We start from the raw sequence: 24,665 nt of genomic DNA, 5'->3' as shown, positions 1-24,665 counted from the left end.
CACCCAGGGACTGCTTTAGTACGTCCCATGGTCCTGTGTCCCCCAATGAGGCGTAGAAGAAAAGGAGATTTTTGTGTACTCACCGTAAAATCCTTTTCTCCGAGCCAATCATTGGGGGACACAGCACCCACCGTTAGCCTATTGGCTTTGGTTTTTGTTGAGTTAACTTGGTTTTTGACATAGTTCATCCTTGTTAAATATTAAGCTCCTACTGCTTTGTTACCGAACTGGTTCACTGAGAGCCAGCAGGAGGGTGTATAATGCAGGGAAGGAGCTATTCTTTCTGTATTTACTTAGTGTCCTCCTAGTGGCAGCAGCATAACACCCATGGTCCTGTGTCCCCCAATGATTGGCTCGGAGAAAAGGATTTTACGGTGAGTACACAAAAATCTCCTTTTTTTTGGTACCGTAAAGTCTTTCTTGGAGACTTCATTGGGGGACACAGGTAACCATGGATGTATGCTGTGATCGCTAGTATGCTGACACTATGCAAAAGGAAAATAGCTCCTCATTAGCAGTATACACCCACCGACTAGCACAATGCTAGTCAGTTAGTATCAAAGCAGTAGGAGAAGCAGCAAAATAACGCAAATATGTACAAGACCAACAAAGGCACGTAGGCCCAATGTAGCCAGAAAAACAAGAAAGGGTGTTGTGTCCATCAATGAAGGCTCCAAGAAAGAGATTTTACGGTGAGTACCAAAAATACCTCTCTTTCTTTATTGCTTCATTGGGGGACACAGGTAACCATGGGATGTCCTAAAGTAGTCCCAAGGGTGGGAAACAGAGCAAATAGAAAATAATTAAGTCGGATGGTGGGTGACCGCTGCCTGCAGCACGTTTCTTTCCAGGCCCTTATCGGACAAGGCATGGGTATGAACCCTGTAGAACCTCGCAAATGTGTGCAAAGATGGCCAGGTCACAGCCTTGCAAACCTGAGAAGCAGAAGCCTGGTGACGAACGGACAAGAGGACCCCACCGCCCGGGTGGAATGATCCCTTACACCTGGAGGGGAATGTGTGTCCTGAACGCGAAATGTCTCCAGTATCGCCAAGCGAATCCAGCAGGCGATGGTAGATTTAGAAGCTGGGAGACCCTTAGGACGACCCTCAGAAATAACAAACAAGGTGTCGGAGTGATGAAAGGAAGCATTTCTTGAAAGATAGACCCAGGAGGCTCTGACTAGATGCAGCTTGTGGAGAGATTTCTCCAGGAGATGGACTGGTGAAGGACAGAGAGAAGGTAGAACTATCGCTTCATTAATGTGGAAGGAAGAGACCACCTTAGGAAGGAAGGAACAGGTCTGAAGACCACCTTGTCCTGACTTAGAACAAGAAACTGGGAATGGCAAGATGGTGCCACCATCTCAGAGACTCTTCTGGTGGGTGTGATGGCTACCAGAAAGGCAACCTTCCATGAAAGGAGAGAAAACGGAATGTCCTGAATGGATTTGAAAGGTGGTCGCTGAAGAGTTCCTAGTACCGTGATGGCGAATCTATGACACACTTGTCAGCACTGACACGCATAGTCTTTTTCGATGACACGCGGCCGCATGCAAAGAGTATGGGGCCGCATGCCGAGAAGGACGTTTCAACCTCGGCTCCTGCACGGTCAGGTGCAGTAGCAGAGGATAGAGATGGGCGAACCCAAACAGTAAAGTCGGGTTAGGCTGCCCGAACACTGGGTGTTTGTCGTGCTGTCATGTGCTGTCTTTTGACAGCGTGGGAACTGCGGTCCTGACCAGTGGGGATGATTTCACCGCCGATCAGAAGCGGTGTTTTCTGTGCTGTCATGCACACAACAACGTGCCAAACACTGGATTTTCGGGCCCCCCTTCAAGTGAATGGGGTGCGGGTACTGTTCTGGTACCTAAACTTTTTTAACTGTTCGTCCAGAATGTTGTTGAATAGATACTCTGTGACGGAGGTCTGTAGGCCAAAACAGAACTTCGGCACAGAGCGTCTTGTTGTGGGACTTCCAGTTATGGTATCTTTTGACCTCACTTCCGGCTTTCGGAGCAGGGAGCAGTGGATTGCCGTGGGGGACGCATCTTTGGGGGCCCTGTGATCACCATTACTAGCAACCACATAACCACAGCAACCATCATCCAATCTACTGTTCTGGGGTGCCGTGAATTTTATCTAATTGGCCAGCATTACTGAGATAAGTGAGGAGGAGGCTGGGAGAGGCGAGGGCCTGTGCCATGGGTGCCATTTCCCGCCTTTAGAAATGGCGGCATCCATCTTAATTTACATAAGGAACGCCATCTTGCAGCATAGTGCAGACTCCATTTCACCACTATTAGTGTTGTGCATCCTTATTAACCCCTATTTCTGCTTATTAACACTGCCCTTTCCTAAAAGAGTTACATGTGCCATCTTTTGGTCAGTTAACCCCTAATTCCCTGCAGGGCTAACAGGCTATTTATAATTCTATCTTCTGTCACTGCCCCTCTGATGGAGAACCCAAAAAATTAAAAAAACAAGGTTAAGTAAAGGAAGTGGTAGTAGCAGTAGCCAACCCTTTCAAGAGACATGGACCGAGATGTATGGCATTATAGAAAAAATGGCAGATCATTTTGCGTTCTATCTACTGAAACGGTAGTATGCAGAATGTAAATGAACATTTTGAAACTAATCATTCCCAGCTCTTAGAAAAACAGTGAGGATGATAGGAAGGAATTCATTTCTAGGCAGCTACACTTTTGTAAGAGCCAATCTAATTCCATCCTTAAATTTGTAAAAGGCTCTACAAATTTAACATCTGCAAGATTGAGCATTGCTCACGCCATAGCTCAGCATGGAAAAGCCCTCAGTGAGGGGGAATTTATTAAAGAAGCTCTCCTAAGATGTGCACCAGTTCTATTTTGCGATATGCAGAATAAAGATGCAATTATTAAGAGAATATCTGAGTTACCACTCAGTAGAAATATCATAAAAGACCGAATAATGAGACTGAACACAAACGTACAACATCAATTAATAAGGCACGTAAGTAATTGTAAATATTTTTTGATCTCTCTTAATGAAACTACTGATGTCACATCACATGCTCAGTTGGCCATTATTGGTTGATATTCTGATGGTCTCACAATGATAGAAGAGTTGATAAAGTTTGTATCCGTGCCAAGAAGTACATCAGGAAGTGAAATACAGTATGTAAGGTTGTTATACAAACATTCCGTGACCTAAGCACTGGTATCTTTAACCCCTTCCCGACCCATGACGCCACATAGGCGTCATGAAAACCCGTGCCAATCCGACCCATGACGCCTATGTGGCGTCATGGAATGATCGCGTCCCTGCAGATCGGGTGAAGGGGTTAACTCCTATTTTACCCGATCTGCAGGGAGAGGGGGAGTGGTGCTTCAGCCCAGGGGGGGTGGCTTCACCCCCCCGTGGCTACGATCGCTCTGATTGGCTGTTGAAAGTGAAACTGCCAATCAGAGCGATTTGTAATATTTCACCTAAAAAACTGGTGAAATATTACAATCCAGCCATGGCCGATGCTGCAATATCATCGGCCATGGCTGGAAAACCTGAAGTGACCACCCCCCACCCCACCGATCGCCCCCCCACCGCTCCGTTATGGGGTCCGGTCCCCTCCGTCCTGTGCTCCGCTGCCCCGTGCTCCTGCCCGCTCCCCCGTCCTGCTGTCCGCTCCCCCCGTCCTCCGATCACCCCCCCTGTGCTCAGATCCACCCCCCCACCACCCCTTCATACTTACCGATCCTCCCAGTGTCCGGCCGTCTCCTCGCTGGGCGCCGCCATCTTCCAAAATGGCGGGCGCATGCTCAGTACGCCCGCCGGCCGGCAGATTCCTTACAGGTACATTTTGATCGCTGTGGTAGGTTCTACCACAGCGATCAAAATAAAAAAAATAATAAATAAACCCCCCCCTTTATCACCCCCATAGATAGGGACAATAATAAAATAAAGAAAATATATATTTTTTTTTTTTTCCCACTGTGGTTAGGGTTAGAACTAGGGTTAGGGTTAGAACTAGGGTTAGGGTTACGGGTAGGGTTAGGGTTATGGCATGTGCGGATTTGGCAGCGGATCCGCAGCGGATCGGCGGCGGATCCGCAGCGGATCGGCCGCGGATCCGCAGCGGATCCGCGGCGGATCGGCCGCGGATCCGCAGCGGATCGGCCGCGGATCCGCAGCGGATCGGCCGCGGATCCGCAGCGGATTGGCCGCTGCGAATTCGTAGCAGTTTTCCATCAGGTTTACAGTACCGTGTACACCTATGGAAAACCAAATCCGCTGTGCCCATGGTGCGGAAAATTCCGTGCAGAAACGCTGCGTTGTATTTTCCACAGCATGTCAATTCTTTGTGCGGATTCCGCAGCGTTTTACACCTGTTCCTCAATAGGAATCCGCAGGTGAAATCCGCACAAAAAAACACTGGAAATCTGCTGTAAATCCGCAGGTAAAACGCAGTGCCTTTTACTTGCAGATTTTTCAAAAGTCGTGCGGAAAAATCTCACACGAATCCGCTACGTGGGCACATACCCTTAGGGTTAGGGTTGGAATTAGGGCTAGGGTTGGAATTAGGGTTACGGGTGTGTTGGGGTTAGGGTTGTGGTTAGGGGTGTGTTGGGGTTAGGGTTGGGATTAGGGTTATGGCTACAGTTGGGATTAGGATTAGGGGTGTGTTGGGGTTAGTGTTGAAGTTAGAAATGAGGGGTTTCCACTGTTAGGGCACATCAGGGGTCTCCAAACGCAACATGGCGCCACCATTGATTCCAGCCAATCTTGCATTCAAAAAGTCAAATGGTGCTCCCTCCCTTCCAAGCCCCGACGTGTGCCCAAACAGTGGTTTACCCCCACATTTGGGGTACCAGCGTACTCAGGACAAACTGGGCAACAACTGTTGGGGTCCAATTTCTCCTGTTACCCTTGCAAAAATAAAAAATTACTTGCTAAGACATAATTTTTGAGGAAAGAAGAATTATTTTTTATTTTCACGGCTCTGCGTTGTAAACTTCTGTGAAGCACTTGGAGGTTGAACGTGCTCATCACACATCTAGATAAGTTCCTTGGGGGGTCTAGTTTCCAAAATGGGGTCACTTGTGGGGTGTTTCTACTGTTTAGGCACATCAGGGGCTCTGCAAATGCAACGTGACGCCCGCAGACCATTCCATCAAAGTCTGCATTTCAAATGTCACTACTTCCCTTCCGAGCCCTGACGTGCGCCCAAACAGTGGTTTACCCCCACATATGGGGTATCACTGTACTCACAACAAACTGGGCAACAAACATTGGGGCCCAATTTCTCCTGTTACCCTTGTGAAAATAAAAAATTGCTTGCTAAAACATCTTTTTTGAGGAAAGAAAAATGATTTTTTATTTTCACGGCTCTGCGTTGTAAACTTCTGTGAAGCACTTGGGGGTTGAATGTGCTCATCACACATCTAGATAAGTTCCTTGGGGGGTCTAGTTTCCAAAATGGGGTCACTTGTGGGGTGTTTCTACTGTTTAGGCACATCAGGGGCTCTGCAAATGCAACGTGACGCCAGCAGACCATTCCATCAAAGTCTGCATTCCAAAACGTCACTACTTCCCTTCCGAGCCCCGGCATGTGCCCAAACAGTGGTTTACCCCCACATATGGGGTATCACCGTACTCAGGAGAAACTGGACAACAACTTTTGGGGTCCAATTTCTCCTGTTACCCTTGCAAAAATAAAAAATTCTGGGCTAAAAAAATATTTTTGAGGAAAGGAAACACATTTATTATTTTCACGGCTCTGCGTTATAAACTTCTGCGAAGCACTTGGGGGTTCAAAGTGCTCACCACACATCTAGATTAGTTCCTTGGGAGGTCTAGTTTCCAAAATGGGGTCACTTGTTAGGGAGCTCCAATGTTTAGGCACACAGGGGCTCTCCAAACGTGACATGGTGTCCGCTAATGATTGGAGCTAATTTTCCATTCAAAAAGCCAAATGGCGTGCCTTCCCTTCCGAGCCCTGCCGTGTGCCCAAACAGTGGTTTACCCCCACATATGGGGTATCATCGTACTCAGGACAAACTGGACAACAACATTTGGGGTCCAATTTCTCCTATTACCCTTGGAAAATTAAAAAATCCTGGGCTAAAACTCATTTTTGAGGAAAGAAAAATTATTTTTTTATTTTCACGGCTCTGCGTTATAACCCCCAGGTGCTTCACAGAAGTTTATAAGTGCTCACTATGCATCTAGATAAGTTCCTTGGGGGGTCTAGTTTCCAAAATGGGGTCACGTGTAGGGGAGCTCCAATGTTTAGGCACACAGGGGCTCTCCAAACGCGACATGGTGTTCGCTAACGATTGGAGCTAATTTTCCATTCAAAAAGTCAAATGGCACGCCTCCCCTTCCGAGCCTTGCCGTGCACCCAAACAGTGGTTTACCCCCACATATGAGGTATCAACATACTCAGCAGAAATTGCCCAACAAATTTTAGGATCCATTTTATCCTGTTGCCCATGTGAAAATGAAAAAATTGAGGCTAAAAGAAATTTTGTGTGAAAAAAAAGTACTTTTTAATTTTTACGGATCAATTTGTGAAGCACCTGAGAGTTTAAAGTGCTCACTATGCTTCTAGATAAGTTCCTTGGGGGGTCTACTTTCCAAAATGGGGTCACTTGTGGGAGCGCTCCAATGTTTAGGCACACGGGGGCTCTCCAAACGTGACATGGTCTCTGCTAGCGATGGAGATCATTTTTCATTCAAAAAGTCAAATGGCGCTCCTTCCCTTCCGAGCCTTACCATGTGCCCAAACAGTGGTTTACCCCCACATGTGAGGTATCAGTGTACTCAGGAGAAATTGTCCAACAAATTTTAGGATCCATTTTATCCTGTTGCCCATGTGAAAATGAAAAAATTGAGGCTAAAATAATTTTTTTGTGAAAAAAAAGTACTGTTTAATTTTTACGGATCAATTTGTGAAGCACCTGGGGGTTTAAAGTGCTCACTATGCTTCTAGATAAGTTCCTTGGGGGGTCTAGTTTCCAAAATGGGGTCACTTGTGGGGGAGCTCCAATGTTTAGGCACACGGGGGCTCTCCAAACGCGACATGGTGTCCGCTAAAGATTGGAGCCAATTTTTCATTCAAAAAGTCAAATGGCGCTCCTTTCCTTCCAAGCCCTGCCGTATGCCCAAACAGTGGTTTACCCCCACATATGAGGTATCAGCGTACTCAGGACAAATTGGACAACATCGTTCGTGGTCCAGTTTTTCCTTTTACCCTTGGGAAAATAAAAAAAATGTTGCTAAAAGATCATTTTTGTGACTAAAAAGTTAAATGTTCATTTTTTCCTTCCATGTTGCTTCTGCTGCTGTGAAACACCTGAAGGGTTAATAAACTTCTTGAATGTGGTTTTGAGCACCTTGAGGGGTGCAGTTTTTAGAATGGTGTCACTTTGGGGTATTTTCAGCCATATAGAACCCTCAAACTGACTTCAAATGTGAGGTGGTCCCTAAAAAAAATGGTTTTGTAAATTTTGTTGTAAAAATGAGAAATCACTGGTCAAATTTTAACCCTTATAACTTCCTAGCAAAAAAAAAATTTGTTTCCAAAATTGTGCTGATGTAAAGTAGACATGTGGGAAATGTTATTTATTAACTATTTTGTATCACATAACTCTCTGGTTTAACAGAATAAAAATTCAAAATGTGAAAATTGCGAAATTTTCAAAATTTTCGCCAAATTTCCATTTTTTTCACAAATAAACTCAGAAATTATCGACCTAAATTTACCACTAACATGAAGCCCAATATGTCACGAAAAAACAATCTCAGAATCGCTAGGATCCGTTGAAGCGTTCCTGAGTTATTACCTCATAAAGGGACACTGGTCAGAATTGCAAAAAACGGCAAGGTCATTAAGGCCAAAATAGGCTGGGTCATGAAGGGGTTAAAGTTGTGTCAGTGAGGACAGATGGGGCACCAAACATGGTGGGGAAAAAAGTTGAAATTTGTCAAATTGTTTATGGAAGCTATTGGACATCCTATTATGCCTTTTTATTGTATTATCCATCAGGAAGCTTTATGTGCCAAGCCAGGATTCACCAACTTAATGTCAGTTGTTACAAAAATAGTTAATTTCTCTATCGCTTCATTGGGGGACACAGGAACCATGTTTTAACCATGGGTGTATGCTGCTGCCACTAGGAGGCTGACACTATGCACAAGAAAGGTTAGCTCCTCCTCCGCAGTGTACACCCCACAAACTGGCACTAGGTTAGTTAATTTAATAGCTGCTCGCCCCCTTCACAAGCGAGAATTTTCTGCACTTTTACTGGAAGTTGATTCTACCTACAGTGGACTGCTGATGTACAATAATGTAAGAGGGCTGAGCCGAGGCAAAGTTCTTGAGCGCTTTGTGGCGTGCTTTGAAGAAATTAAGGTATTTCTTGAGGATAAGGATCTGGGAAACTTTCCTCAACTCAGTGATAAGTGGGTCAACACCCTGATGTTTTTTACAGATTTCGCTGTTCATATTAATGAAGGGAACTTAAAGTTACAAGGTTTTGGCAAAAGTATTGACGTTATGTTTGGATACATAAATCTTTTGAAAGTAAACTTAAAAGTTTTACTTCCTACATCTTGCTTGAACATTTTAAGTATTTTTCTCGAGTAACAAAGTATTTTGAGAAGGCCAGTGCAGCTGTACAAAACGAAATGGAGCCCTTGCATATAAAGTGCCAGCTTGTTTTAGGCTCGTTACTTGACCAGTTCAGTGATAGGCTTAATCAATTTAAAAGCCTAGAACAGACCATGAAAATACAGTAATTAAGTATTCTGATGCAGCAGTCTACAGTAGTTTGGAATTAAATGGTTTCCAATGGATGAAAATTGATGATTTGGAGATGCAACTTTCAGAATTTCAAGACAGCATCTGGGCTCAGGTGTTTGTCGACTTGACGTCAAAGCTTGAGAATCTGGAAAGGTGCCGCTTGAAGAATGAAGAGGAGTGCTACTAAGAACAGGAAATTTGGAGTGCCTGGAAAAGGTTACCAGACACTTTTAGCACCCTGAAAAATATAGCAATGGCTTTGCTCACAATATTTCCCTCTATGTACTTTTGTGAGACCTTATTCTCAGCGTTAAATAATATCAAAACCAACAAAAGAAACAGATTGACAGATGAAGTTAGTAGTGCTTGCTTGGGCTTGAAGTGTACAAAATACCAACCTTCAATTGAAGATTTAGCCATTGAAATTTGGCAACAAAAAGTCACTAAAAGGCAGGTCACTTAAAGAATTCCCCCTCCTCCTCACTTATCTTAGTTCACGGCACCCCACACAAGTTAAATAATACCAAGACCATACATTATGCGTTACATATTACAATTATACATTTGTTATTTAAACTATAAATATCGCAAAAGTATTTTTCTCAAAGTGACACACCGCCCGAGGTATGCTCTGTTTTTTGGTGAATTTTGATACCCCAAGCTCAAAAGGTTGCCCATCACTTTCCTAGTACAAGATTAAGGTCCCACCACTATCGGAGGACGATAAGGGGGTGCCAGGCAAGCATCCCTCTGAAGGAAGGTCTTGATCTTGGAACGAGAGGCCAGATTTTGCTGAAAGAGGAATGAAAGTGCCAAGACCTGGCCCTTAAGGGTACTGAGTGCGAGGCCAGAATCAAGACCTGATTGAAGAAAAGCCAGTATTGACTGAAGTGAAAAGGGCATAGGAACGGAATTGTCTTCACTCCAACTAAAAAAGGCTTTCCAGTATTTATGATAAATGCACGAGATTTTCTCTCGTTAATCATGGTCTGAATGACCTGAGGAGAAAAACCAACCTCCCTCAGAATGGCGGCCTCAACAATCATGCCATTAAATTTAGAGATCGTGAATTCTGGTGGAAGAGCCAGGGCCCTGTGAGAGAAGGTCTGGAAGCCTCCAGGGGACGTCTGCAAGCATGTTTACTAACTCCGTGTACCAAACCCTTCTGGGCCTACACAGAGCTACCAGAATTACCGGAATTCCCTGTAACTTGATATATTTTTTTTTTTTAAGACTCTTGGAATCAGCGGGAGAGGAGGAAATAGGTAGGGCAGCTGGAATTGGGACCACGGAATGACTAGGGCGTCATAACTGGTGGCTAGAAGGTCTCGCGGGACCTTGCTACTAAACAAGGCACCTTGTAGTTCATCTGAGATACCACTAGGTTGACATCCGGGTTGCCCCATCTGTGTCAGATCTAGTAGAGGACGGTGGTGTTAAGACCACTCGCCTGACACGAGGCCCTGATGACTCAGGAAGTCGGATGTCCAATTGTTCATCACCGGGATGTGGACTGCTGATAGTGCGGTTATATGACGTTCTCCCCAAAGCAGGATCTTTGCTGCCTCCATCATGACTGATTTGATGCGCGATCCACCTTGGTGATTTATATACGCCACGATGGCAGCATTGTCTGACTACGTGGCCAGCGAGGTGATTCTGCCAGTGGCGAAGGGAGACCTAAATCACTCTAATTTCCAGCAAGTTGATGGGGAGAGCGGCATTCTGAGCATTCCTTCGACCCTGTGCTGTACCATGGAGACAGACCGCTCCCCATCTGAGAATCCACCATGTCAGAGGCTATCTCACCCGGAGAGGCAGGAGAATGGGTCGGTCCAGTGAAGAGCTCCCCTTGTCCCAAGTTGACAGGAGGGCCAGCTGAAGGGGACGGGTATGGAACTGGGCAAAGGGTACTGCTTCCATGGCTGCAGTCACCTTCCCCAGTACACTCATGCAGAGGCGCAAGGGATGTGGAGTTGGCCGTCTCATAGCACAGATGCACAGGCAAAAAGAAGAGAACTTCTCCCATGGAAGGAAGACATTGGCTCAAGCTGTGGTGAACAGCATGCCCAAGAACACCAGACACCTAGATGGGATCAGGAAATACTTTTCCCTGTTGACTATCCAGCCGAGATGGGTGAAAGCGTCCAGGGTGAGCTGCAGGCTCTGACGGCAGTCTTTGGAGGACTGACCCTTGATCAACAGATTGTCCAGATAAGGGATGATTAACATCCCCCTGGAATGAAGAATGGCCATGACAGCTGCCATAACCTTCGTAAACACCCTGGGGGCAAAGGCCAGGCCAAAGGGAAGGGCTGTGAATTGGTATTGTTCATCCTGAATCGCGAAGCGGAGAAATCTCCGATGCGAGACGCAAAGAGGGTTGTGTAGGTAAGCATCCTGAATGTCCACAGAACAGAGAGCCTCCTCTGGTTCCATATAGGCGATTACTGATTACCAAAGAATCTGCCGTATGGCAGTGATATTGCTGGTAAGCCGAGTAGAGCAACTGGCCGCATCCAAGCATGCCGTCAATAGATATTTGCCAGCGTGGACGATCTGGCCTGCAAGGTCAGGAGAAGCTGCCGCTAGAATTCCCTTCCGAAAGAGTCTTGCCCAGGCAGAAACTGATTTTGCTACCCAAGTGTAAGCAAAGATTGGACAGAGGGAGGCACCAGCTCCTTCAAAAGCTGACTTAGTCAGGGATTCGATCTGTCAGTGGAGTCCATGACAAAGGATCCGTCTGACAGAGACAGAACCATCTTGGAGGACAGCCGAGAAACTGGCGGATCAACAGTCGGGGACTCTGTCCTTTTGTTAATGAGCACCGAACTAAAGGGTTTAAAGAATATCCAGTTGTTTCCTCCCCGGGAATCGCTTCTCAGGGTGTTCCCAGTGTTTGAAAATTGCTTCAAATTCCCTGTGGTTAGAAAATGTCCGGGAAAGACATTTTACTTGTTCAAAGGAGACAGTGATCTTGGGGAGGGACTTCGTCCTCTTTAATATTAAGGGTCTGGTTAATTGCCTATATAAGGCTGTGAACCATGTCCTTTAGTTTGGAGTTCTGGTCTGCGTCAGAATCTGAGTCTGACTGGGAATCTGGATCATTCCCCAGAGCCACATCAGAAGAGGGGGTGTGAGATATAGACGGCATCCTGGAGGATGTAGAGAGGTCCGGGGAGCTCGTTGAAGAGCTGGAAAGACATCGCTTCCTGGACTTGGCTCTTGATCTCTCCTTGTGAGGGTGGTATTAAGGTGCATGCGAATCGCCGTGGGAGGCATTCAGAACACTGGTGGCGGCGGACAGGTTTGGTAAGCGTTCTGGGACCTGGACCAAGGAGAGAGACACCTTGGTCTAGTTAGAAACAGATTGCGACATAGAAACCGCCCACTCCGGAGGAGGGAGGTGTGCTCTCGTCACGGACGATGGGGGGCTCCTGTGATGCAGGCATGATAGAAGGGATGAAAGCCTGGCAGAGGGCTAAGGACTGAGGGCCACTTCTTTTTGCAGAAGGTACAGGCGTAATGAATTATAGTAGGAGTTGGGCAGGAATAGGCCTCCCTGGGGTTGAGCATAAGTGAGGGCCTTAGGAATACTTCTGTGGAGGGCTAAGGTCCTGAAGAGAAAAAAATAGGACAGTAAGGCCAGAGCCTACCCGATGTTAGCGACGATCCAGCTGAAGCTGCGTTGTCTGCAGTGTCCCCCTGCAGGCTGTGGTGTGTGCAGAGCTGTGGCTGTAGACAGCAAAGAGCAGAGCTGCTTGCAGGCTGTAGTGTCCTGTAGCAGATGAGTGATGGAGATCAGGAGGAAGTTCAAGTACCGAATGCTGAGGGAGGTATGGTCAGCTGATGTGCAGGCCGGTGAGGCACTAGAAGGGCCCCCTGTTGATTGGCTGAGGGAGTGGACTGACCAGGAGGAAGAGGCCCTGTGATAGTGACGTGATCGCAGGGGTCGTGACTCAGTGTCAAGGGAGGAGAGCGAGACAAGGTCTCTCATTGGACAAAAAAAAAAGCGTGTGATCCTGAAGAAGTGCACTGAGTGGTCAAGGAGTTGGGAAGGGGGCGTGGCTGGAAAGGGGGACCATAATGAAGGCCCGAGCTGGGCATTCAATTTAAATGAATGTCTTGGACAGGCACCTCGGCGCATCGGAGCCAGCTGTATCGTGCAAGGGGGTACCACAGGGAGGGCACAGACGTACCTCAAAAGTGAGTCCTGAATCCCTTCACCCTTGAGGATGAAGTCCAGATCCCCCAGGTGGATGAGGGTCACTGGGATATGGCATCCTACTTCCTGCACAGTCATGGGTCCGGACGGTGCAGAAGACTGTGTCAACCGCTAAAAAGGGGGAAGGCCCAACGAGTGACCAGTCTTCCTCCCGGCCCGCTCCGAGGAGAGGGCTGGTGTGGGCAAAAGGCTAGGACCGGCCACCGGGAATCACCCTGAAGCGTCGTGAGGTGACAGAGCAATTTGGTCCTGCCTTGTGGACCTGAGAATGGACGATGTGGGTGACACCACGCTGTTCTCTCGGTCACACAAGTGTTGGAAAACAGGGTGAGAAATTACACCCCGTTACCCTGTAAAAGGAAAACCTGAAAGGGAAAAAAAAAAGGAAAAGATTAATAGAAAAATAGGGTGACCAGAAAAGGTAAAGACAGATCTGGGATCAGATCCAGGTCTGCCTGTTACTGACACTAAGCTTAAACTGACTAGCTTTGTGCCAGTTGGTGGGTGTATACTGCGGAGGAGGAGCTTTTTTATTTTTCTTTGTTTTGTGCATAGTGTCGGCCTCCTAGGAACAGCAGCATACTCGCATACTCCCATGGTTACCTGTGTCTCCCAATGAAGCGATAAAGAAACTACATTTTACTCAGCTCTGCGGACACTATTTCATAATGTGGCCGCATTAGCATGCTCAAACTGGTGAAAGACCCTCCTTAAAAATTACAAAGTGTTTAAAAAAAAAAAAAAAAAAAAAGCAACCTTGCAATTTTACTTTTTAAAAAATCTCTTCCTTCTCAAGAACAAAGGGATTTTTTTAATTTTATAGCTTTCTGTTTGTTGGCTAGGTCATTGGCCACCACGCAATCTCTTATCAGAGGTGGCCTGTCTCCAAGGCAAGGAGCATAGAGTTTACAAGCTCTGTGGAATACAAATTGCAAGCGCTACTTTTGATCCGACCAGCTTCACTGTTTCTCAAACGGGATCGCTCAGGCTAGCAGAGCAATCGTGTCACTAGTCCGAGTTATTATTTAGGTGAGGCACTGTTCCCTGTTATCAGAGGAGCATGGCATAGCCAAAATTTTAAAGGGAACCTGTCCGCTATTTTGCCGCCGGACCTGCGACACCCACCAGATCGCAGCCCCAAACCCCCCCCCTCCCCCGGGTTAGTATAATAAAACTATATATATATATATGTATATGTATATGTATATATGTATATATATGTATATATATATATATATATATATATATATATATATATATATATATATATATATATATATATATATATATCTCTCTATCTATATATATATATCTATCTATATATATCTATATCTATATCTTTCAGGTCGGATCGAGGGCTTATCTACAGTATTATAGAATGCTGTAGGATGAGCCCTGAAAGGCAGTGGCCAAAATAGCTGACAGGTTCGCTTTAAGTGCACCTTCCCACCTCCTTGTTTTAAATCTAATTGTACCCTCTCCTCTTTGATGTATACATCTAATTTTATGGTATTTGACTCATACTTGAGCCTTGCATGTTGGATCTAAGCATCATATTCAGAGCCAGAAATATCATTGTTGACATTGCTAGTGATTTCTGGTATTACAGCGATTCACTATTTTATTTTGATTTTCAGGGACTTGACCATAAAACTATCAGGGCCATAAAGCAAGAAAAGGAAGATGATCGAGAATATGGAGTGTATGGTAATGCTATAGAACAACATTCTAGGACACACTGGTTTTGTATCGTTTTGGTTGTTTTTTTTTTTCATCCAGTTATACATTTCTTTTTTTTTTTGCTTTACTTATACAGAAATTGCAAATAAAAAATGCAAAGCTGTTGACGACAATGGTCCAACCAAACTCATTGAAATGATGTCAGACTGCCACCGGGAAGAGGAGGATGGTAAAGTTGTACACATTACTTCTCAACACATGACCAGCATAGAACCACAGTCCATCACATTTGGAACCTCTAATATTGAGCTGTCCCAAGAACATAGAAGTGACGAGAAATCTACGTTTAGTTCTCAAGATAAGAATGCAATGTCTTCTAAAAAGCAGTCAAACCCTGACCCTCCAAAGCTGACGACTGCAAAGCAGAAAGTTGAAAGTGTGAAACTTCCAGAAGAAGAACCTGAAGACACTTCTGATACAGAAGAAAAGTTTCCTGGAGGGAAGAAGGGCCTGCCATTTTACAGCAAGGTTATTCCAGCTGGCAAACTTATGGCCCGACTGAAAACTTCTGACATCGATAAAACAGAGTTGGTTGAGGTATTTTCCACCAGTCTCTACCATGTGTGTCAGTGGCCTTCCATAATCTTTTCTTGCATTTTCTTAATGACCTTCCTTCTTATTTTTCTTGGGCGCTTCATTGAAATACACACCAGCACCAACATATTAATATCCGCATCACTTTACATTACAGGGGGACTTGTACAGACAATAGACATTACAGAATAACCCGTAAATCAACAGATTCCAGGAGGAGTGAGAGCCCTGCTCGCAAGAGCTTACAATCTGCGAGAATAACCACTAAGAAAAAAAAAAGTTGTCTCCTCCCCAGCTGGCTACACCTGACTACTTGCAACCAGGCTATTCTGTTTGGCTTAATGTCACTTAGGGGGCAGACGTGTATCTGGAGCTCCAGACGGTTTATGCCAACTGTGTACTTGATTTTTTTTCTAATTTTCTTCTTTTGTCTCCAAAGATAGGGTAACAGAGAGGTATTTTCCTGACCTAAAATAAGTCAGTACTGTTCTGCTGGTCGTCAGTCTGTATCCGCTCCTGTCTGGACCGCAGAACATTTTTTTTTCTCCTAGCACAGTTGGTGTTTAAGGGGTAGTCTAAAACTAACATTGATTTAATCTTAAATGTCTATTTAATATAATAATCTAATATACATAAATTAAGAAATCCCAACCGTTCAATCTCTACTCTGTTTTATTTATTTCTGTTACTTTCCTGTTTGATGATCCTCCGTATGACATCCCAGTGCATACTTTATAATAGATGAATGTGGATAAAATCTGCGCTGCTATGACAAATAAGATAAGATATCTTTGTGTGGAAACTTCCTGAAGAAGAAGCCATGAGCTTCGAAACGCGTTGAATAAACCACCCGAACACCTTACAACTATATCTGGATTCATTATTTGTCATAGCAGCGCAGATTTTATCCACATTCATCTATTATAACGTCTCTAAGAGGTCGCAGCGCTGACCTGTGGATCTGCAGCAGCTGACAAATTACACACCTTTACTTTGCACCATCAGGTGAGCAGTTCTCTCATAATTCTTTAAGAGCAGTCCTGAGGATAAGACCCTATTTGCGCTTTTTTGTCTCCTATTCTTCTATCCCAGTGCATACTGGGATACTCAAATGAGTCGTCAGAGGGCAGAGGCTGCGTTGACTGAGCTGCCTTTCTTCTTTTCCTCTGCTTCTGCATGAGCAAGATAATGGCAGCCTCAGAGGCGATATCATTTGCTCAGCTCCACACCGGGCCACTGCATCTGGCTCTGCTTTCCCATTGGTACAAGTCTGTACTCTCACTGGATGATCTTGATTCTTCTCCCCACCCAAGTCAGACTATCTCTAATCTTATGATGGGACTCTCCCCTCATTCTTCTAACTTATCCATTCCTTCCTATTCACTGGCAGATTGTTACAAGATGACATCCTTCTAGGTAGCGGAGCAGTCTTGCAGAAGTTGACTGTGCACACTAAGTGGAAGAGTCACAAAGTCCTTCTTCCCATGAGGGCTCTGGAACCTTTGTTTCCCAATCCAAATCCAGGACAGGAACACTGCTCCCATGGCCTACATCAAGCAGGGACTCAATTGTCAAACAATGTCAGAGGTCTCACAGATTTTCGACTGGGTGGAACGAAGTGTCCCAAAATTCGCCGCAATCCAAATCCCGGGAATGAAGAATTGGGCTGTAGACTTCCTAAGTGGTGAAGGCGTAATCGCAGGAAAGTGGTCTCTGCATCCAACCTCCTTCGATCACATCTGCCTGTAGTGGGGCACTCCAGATGTCAACCTGATGGCATCCAGACACAATCACAAAGATGACCGTTTCGTACCCAGAGTTTGCAACCCGGTAGCGATCGCATCCGACACTCTGGTGAGCCCGTGGTCTTCCGTGGTTCTCCCTTATCTGTTCCTGTCTCTGCCTCTGTCACCTAAGCTGTTCAAGAAGATCAAGTTAGAAGGAATTACTGTCATATTTTGTGTCCTCATACTGGACCCCGAAGATCGTAGTACACGGAAGTGATCGACCTCCTCACAGAGGTTACGTGGAGACTGACAAGACTTTCTCTCCCAAGGTCCTCTTTCCCTTGCAAATTCTTGGTCACTTAGTTGATTGGCATTGCTGTTGATGCATTTCTAAAATATTACTGATTCTATCATTATATGTATAGGGCCTTCTGCTGGTGCCCAAGGTCTCATCTATGTTTTTTTTTTATTTTATAATTTTCACTTTTCTACAGTCGAGTCTTGAGTTTGGTTTAGCTATTAGCTCTCTCCAAGAACAAGGTAACGACCCTCTCCATTCTTTTACAGAAATACCTGGTTTATAAACCTCAAGTCAGCATCTTTCTTTAGGGTGTTGCCCACTCTATTCCTCCTTACTGGTTTACCTTGGATCCCTGGGACTTAGGGTACTGTCACACAGTGGCACTTTGGTCGCTACGACGGTACGATCCGTGACGTTCCAGCGATATCCATACGATATCGCAGTGTCTGACACGCTACTGCGATCAAGGACCCTGCTGAGAATCGTACGTCGTAGCAGATCGTTTGAAACTTTATTTCATCGCTGGATCTCCCGCTGTCATCACTGGATCATTGTGTGTGACAGCGATCCAGCGATGCGTTCGCTTGTAACCAGGGTAAACATCGGGTTACTAAGCGCAGGGCCGCGCTTAGTAACCCGATGTTTACCGTGGTTACCAGCGTAAAAGTAAAAAAACCAAACCGTACATACTCACATTCCGGTGTCCTTCAGGTCCCTTGCCGTCTGCTTCCCGCTCTGACTGCCGGCCGGAAAGTGAGAGCAGATCACAGCGGCGACGTCACCGCTGTGATCTGCTTTCACTTTACGGCGGCACTCAGTCAGTGCGGGAAGCAGACGGCAAGGGACCTGAAGGACACCGGAATGTGAGTATGTACGGTTTGTTTTTTTTTACTTTTACGCTGGTAACCACGGTAAACATCGGGTTGCTAAGAGCGGCCCTGCGCTTAGTAACCCGATGTTTACCCTAGTTACCCGGGACCTCGGCATCGTTGGGCGCTGGAGAGCTGTCTGTGTGACAGCTCTCCAGCGACCACACAACGACTTTCCAACGATCACGGCCAGGTCGTATCGCTGGTCGTGATCGTTGGAAAGTTGCAGAGTGTGACAGTACCCTTAATCCTGGCACTTAGCCCAGTAATGTCCTCTTTTTCATCTTATCCACGGCATTTTCCCACTCTGGCTTTCCTGCAAGGTGACGTTCCTGATTCCTATCACTTCTATTAGGCGAGTATCTGATCTGAACAAGCAGCCCTATCCTGCTGCTCTCCTTTCCTTAGTCATTCACCTGGTTCAGTGAGGTGCCTTCATTCCTTCCCAAGGTGGTTTCTTCCTTCTACCTAAACAAAGAGATCATTCTTTCTTCCCTCGACTCCTCTCCTTATAATCCTTACACTGTTTGGATCTGGTAACAGCAGTGCGTCACTACCTAATGGTGACCACTTCCTTCAGACCCAACCAAGGTCTTTCTGCCTCCAAGGCAACCATTGCCTTCTGGATTCGTTCTACCATCCTGGAAGCTTATAAAGCCAAGATCAAAGCATCCCTGTTAGGGATCAAGGCTCATTCCACTGGGGCAGTGGGAGCATCTTGAGCTCTTCACCATCAGGCATTGACCTTGCAGTTTTGTAAAGCTGCTACTTGGTCCCTCGTTCACAAGTTCTCAAAATTCTACAGTGTTCACATTTTTGCCTCAGTGGATGCGAGTCTGGACAAAAAAGGTGCGTGGTTTACTAGCTGAAGGATTTGCCTACAAAATTCATACCTATTTCCTGCCCTAATGATTGATTTGGGTTGTCCCATGTTACCTTAGTCAACCAATGAAGTGTCTGAGAAAAGAGGATTTTTGAACTTACCATAAAATCCTCTTCTCGTAGCCTTCATTGGGAGACAAAACACCCTCCATTTTTGTTAACGTTGCCTCGTTGGGATGTATTAATAAAAATTATGCTTCTCCAAAAGCTTTCTTTATCGCTTCATTGAGGGACACAGGTAGCCATGGGTGTATGCTGCTGTCCCTAGGAGGCTGACACTTTGCAAATAAAAGGAAAATAGCTCCTCCTCCGAAGTACACGCTCACCAACTGACACAAAGCTCACTAATCAGTTTAAGCTTAGTGTCAGTAGGAGGCAGACCTGGATCCGATTTTAGATCTGTCTTTTCTTTTTCCGGTCACGCTGTTGTTTTTTACTCATTCCCCCCCCCCCCCCCCTTTTTCTTTCAGGTTTTTCTTCTACAGGGTGTAATTTCTCTCCCTGTTTTTCCACACTCTTGCAACCAAGAGAACAATGTGGTGTCACCCGCATCGTCCGCTCTTAGAATTGCAGGGCAGAATCTAATTCCCTGTCACCTCACAGTGTTTCAGGGTCGATTCTCGGTGGCTGGTCCTAACCCTGTCCTCCGTGTTGGCCGGGAGGAAGACTGTGGTTACTTGTCTGTAGTCTTCACCCTTTTAGGGGTTGACACTGTCTTCTGCACCGTCCAGATCCGTGACAGTGTGGGAAGGAGGACGCCATATCCCAGAGACCCCCACCCACTCGAGGATCCATACGTCTTCCTCATGGGCGAAGAAGGATAAGGACTCTTAAGATACGTCCTGAGTCCTCCCCGCGGTTTTGCTGGTCCAGATGCAGCTGGTGCCGCGATGTCCATCCAGGCCCTCTCTCAAAATTTTGTCCCCGTCTCTGGGCTGTCTCCTGGCTCCCCGCAACCCCTTTTCAGCCAAGCCACCTTCCATCCTCTCCGGCCAATCAGCGCGCATGCTTTTTAATCCAATGAGAAAGCCAATCTCTTCTTCTCCATACCGCTCCAATGCCCCTCGCGATTAGCGTCACTGTCTGTGCTCGTTATCCTCGCTCATTTTTAGGCCTAACACAGGGCCTCTTCCTTCTTGCTAATCCATGCCTTCGGCAGGAATGGTAGTCAGCAAGCAGTACCTTACTCGTGCACTACCCGGCCTGTACAACTGCCGGCTCTTTTCCTACAGAATCCAGTCCCTGCCTCTTCCTCCGGCTCATTAGCTCCAGCGGCAGCTCTGCTCTCTACATGCAGCCACGGTTCTGGGGGACACAGTAGCCCTTGCAGCTACATTTGGACCGTCGCTGACTTTGAGTATGCTCTGTTGTGACTGGCCCTATCCTTTTCTCTTCAGGAGTTTATTCCAACCTCTTTGTGGTTCCAAAAAAGGATGGCTCCCTTTAACCATTTGAGATCCAGAATCGGACAAACAGTTGAGTCTGTCTCCGTCACTTCCAGATGGAGTTCCTATAGAACCCAAGGAGTTTCTCTGCTCAGTGGACTTTCAGGATGCTTACATGCACATCCCTACTTGCGTCCCGCATCAGAGATTTCTCCGATTCACGATTCCAGAGGAGCACTACCAGTTCACAGCCGTTCCCTTCAGCCTGACCTCTGCCCCTAGGGTGTTTACAAAGATTATGGCAACGGTCATGGCCATTGTTCGATCCAAGGGGATACTCATCATCCCTTGCCTGGACAATCTGTTGAAAAAAGGTCCTTCCTCCCGAGACTGACCGCCAGGGTTTTCAGATAACTCTGGACATTTTCTCCGGTGTTGGCTGGATACTCAACAGGGAAAAGTCTTCCCTGATCCCGCCTCGACACCTGGTGTTTTTTGGGCATTCTGTTGGACACCGCTCGTGCCAAGGTCTTTCTTCCAGATGAAAAGATCTCATCTCTCTGACTGGGGATCTATCTGTTACCTGAGACTGCCATCTCCGCATCCCCTGTGACTCTGCATGAGCGTACTGGAGATGATGATTGCCGCCATGGAAGCTGTACCCTTTGCCCAGTTCCATACCCATCCCCTTTAACTAGCTCTCTTGTCAGCTTGGGACAAGAGAACCTCTTCCCTGAACCGTCCCATTTTGCTATCCCTTTGGATGAGACAGTCTCTGACATGGTGGACTCTCTTGTCCTTCGTTCTACGCTTCAAATCATTCCTTCCGCTCCGCTGACAAGTCTTTACTATCAACACCAGTCTCCTCGCATAGGGAGCGGTTTTTCTGCATCGCACAGCTCAGGGTAGGTGGATCTCTCAGGAGGCCACTCTTCCCATCAAATTGCTGGAAATCAGAACAATTTACCTCTCCCTTGGCCACTGGCAGAATCGCCTTGCGGGTCATCCAGTTTGTGTTCAGTCAGACAGCGCCATAACTGTGGCATGTATAAATCGCCAAGGCGGGACGCGCAGCAAATCAGTCATGGTGGAGGTAGCAAGGATTCCGTTTTGGACAGAACGCCGCGTACCAGCAATATCAGCAGTTCACATTCCGCGGCTGGATAGTTGGGCAGCTGACTTCCTGATTGGTCAGGGTCCCACCTCGGGCGAGTAGTCTCTCAACACTGCCGTCTTCAACCAGATCTGTCACCGATGCTCACTCCGGACGTCGATCTGATGGCGTCTCAGATAACTCATAAGGTGCCTGGTTTCGTAGCCAGGTCTTGCGACTCCCTAGCCTTCGGTTATGACGCTCTGGTCATTCCGTGGTCCCAATTTCTGCTATTCTATTTTTTTTCCTCCTCTCCCACGGATTCCAAGAGTATTAAATAAGATCAAGGTGGACGGGGTCCAAGTAGTAATCCTGGTAGCTCTGGATTGGCCCAGAAGGGCCTGGTATGCGACATTAGTAAACCTGCTCGTGGACGTCTCCTGGAGGCTTCCAGACCTCCCACAGGGCCCCCTCTTCCACCAGAGTTCTCTGTCTCTTGAATTTAATACCATGGCTGTTGAGGCTGCCATTCTGAGGGAGGCTTGTTTTTCTCCTCATGTCATACAGATCTTGATAAATATGAGAAATAAAATGTTAGAAGGCTTTATTTCATTGGAGTGAAGACATTAATTTTGTTCCTATGTCCTTTTCCCTCCTGTCCACACTGGCCTTTCTACAGTCAGGCCTAGATTCTTATCTCGCTCTCAGTACTCTTAAGGGTCAGGTCTTTTTCAGCAAAATATGGCCTTTTGTCCCCAGGTAAAGATCTTCCTTCAGGGTGTCGCTCACCTGGCACCTCCGTGTCGTCCTCCGATAGAGCTCTGGGATCTTATTCTCGTACTAGGCTTTCTTCACCAACCTCCTTTCTAATCCATTAAGGACATTACATTTTCGCTCCTTTTATGGAAGGTTGCCTTTTTCGGCGCAGTCACAGCCATCTCTGAGTTAGTTGCACTATCTTGCCGATCCCCAATTCACGTTCTTCATCAGGATAGGGTGGTGCTCAGACCTGCCCCTTCCTTCCTGCCAAAAGTGGTGTCTTCCTTCCACATTAATGAAGAGATTGTTCTACCTTCTCTCTCTGTCCTTCTCCAGTTCAGGCCCTGGGGATGTATCTCCACTAACTGGATCTGGTCAGAGCCCTTCGTTTCTATCTCTCAAGAACTGCTTACTTTCGTCACTCTGACGCCTTGTTTATCATTCTTAAGGATTGTCGTAAGGGGCTCCCAGCTTCCAAATATACCGTGCCGGGTGCTCCTCTGGATTCAGTCAGCGATACTGAAGGTGTGTCAAGTCATGGACAGACATCCCCCTCCAAGTGTAAGGTCTGACTCCACCCGGCCGGGGGTCCTGGGCCATTTCACCACCAGGCCTCTGCATCTCAAATTTGCAAGGCCGCGACCTGGTCATCTTTGCACACTTTTGCGAGGTTCTACAGGGTTCATACCCATGCCTCGTTTGATGCTGGCCTGAAAAGAAAGGTACTGCAGGTGGCAGTCACCCGCCACCCGACTTATCATTTCCTGCTTATTCTGTTCCCTATCCTCGGGACTGCTTTAGGACATCCCATGAGAGATAAGGAAAGAGGGATTTTTGGTACTCACTGTAAAATATCTTTCTTGAAGCTTTCATTGAGGGGACACAGAACCCTCTCTAGTTCTGTGCTTTTGTTAGTGTTACGTGCTTTCTGTTGGGCTTGTACATAGTTGTGTAAGGCTATGTGCACACGTTGCGGATTAGGCTTAGGAATTTTTGGTGCGGATTCTGCATCTCTTGGCAGAAAACGCAGGTGCGGATTTGACGCATTTTTTTTGTGCGGATTTGCTTCGGATTTTGTGTGGATTTACTGCGTTTTTTTACCCCTGCGGATTTCTATAATGGAATGGGTACAAAAACGCTGCAGATCCACAAAAAACAAGTGACATGCTACTTCTTTTAATCCGCAGCTTTTCCGCACTATTAGCACAGCGGTTTTTTTTTCGTGTGCACATACCCTTCACCCCTTTCTGACCTCGGACGGGATAGTACGTCCGAGGTCAGATACTGCGCTTTGAAGCAGGGCTCCGGCGGTGAGCCCGCATCAAAGCCGGGACATATCAGCTGTTTTGAACAGCTGACATGTGCCCGTAATAGGTGCGGGCAGAATCGCTATCTGCCTGCGCCTATTAACTAGTTAAATGCCGCTGTCAAACGCAGACAGCGGCATTTAACTACCGCTTCCGGCCGAGCGGCCGGAAATGATCGCATCGCCGACCCCCGTCACATGATCGGAGGTCGGCGATGCTTCTCCATTGTAACCATAGAGGTCCTTGAGACCTCTATGGTTACTGATCGCCGGTAGCTGTGAGCGCCACCCTGTGGTCGGCGCTCACAGCACACCTGCAATTCTGCTGCATAGCAGCGAACATCAGATCGCTGCTATGTAGCAGAGGCGATCGGGTTGTGCCTGCTTCTAGCCTCCTATGAAGGCTATTGAAGCATGGCAAAAGTAAAAAAAAAAAGAAAAAGTAAAAAAAAATGTAAGAAAATAAAGTTTAAATCACCCCCCTTTCGCCCCATTCAAAATAAATCGATAATAAAAAAATCAAATCTACACATATTTGGTATCGCTGCGTTCAGAATCACCCGATCTATCAATTAAAAAAAAAGCATTAACCTGATCACTAAACAACGTAGCGAGAAGAAAATTAGAAACGCCAGGATTACGTTTTTTTGGTCGCCGCGACATTGCATTAAAATGCAATAACGGGCGATCAAAAGAATGTATCTGCACCTAAATGGTATCATTAAAAACGCCAGCTTGGCACGCAAAAAATAAGCCCTCAACCGACCCCAGATCATGAAAAATAGAAACCCTACGGTATCGGAAAATGGCGCAATTTTTTTTTTTTTTTTTTTTTTTTTAGCAAAGTTTGGATTTTTTTTTTCACCACTTAAATAAAAAAAGAACCTAGTCATGTTAGGTGTCTATGAACTTGTACTGACCTGGAGAATCATAATGGCAGGTCAGTTTTAGCATTTAGTGAACCTAGCAAAAAAGCCAAACATAAAGTGTGAGATTGCACTTTTTTTGCAATTTCACCGTACTTGGATTTTTTTCCCGTTTTCTAGTACCTGACATGCTAAAACCA

At 46.2% G+C, this 24,665-nt stretch overlaps 1 protein-coding gene across 6 annotated transcripts in view; it reads left to right on the top strand.

The window, feature by feature from the left end:
• MGA (MAX dimerization protein MGA) overlaps positions 1 to 24,665 on the top strand; it is a 155,791-nt gene that overhangs the window by 77,252 nt on the left and 53,874 nt on the right. For all 6 annotated transcript variants that reach the window (XM_077264150.1, XM_077264160.1, XM_077264112.1 and 3 more), the window contains 2 exons: positions 14,641 to 14,710; positions 14,820 to 15,280. In XM_077264150.1, the coding sequence (XP_077120265.1) occupies positions 14,641 to 14,710; positions 14,820 to 15,280 (531 nt within the window). The remainder of the gene's footprint in view (positions 1 to 14,640; positions 14,711 to 14,819; positions 15,281 to 24,665) is intronic.

Source organism: Ranitomeya variabilis, chromosome 1, assembly GCF_051348905.1.
Source record: "Ranitomeya variabilis isolate aRanVar5 chromosome 1, aRanVar5.hap1, whole genome shotgun sequence".
In the NCBI taxonomy this organism is placed as follows: Eukaryota; Metazoa; Chordata; class Amphibia; order Anura; family Dendrobatidae; genus Ranitomeya; species Ranitomeya variabilis.
The sequence above is the reverse complement of the archived record's forward strand: the minus strand, read 5'-3'. Positions and strand labels throughout refer to the sequence as shown.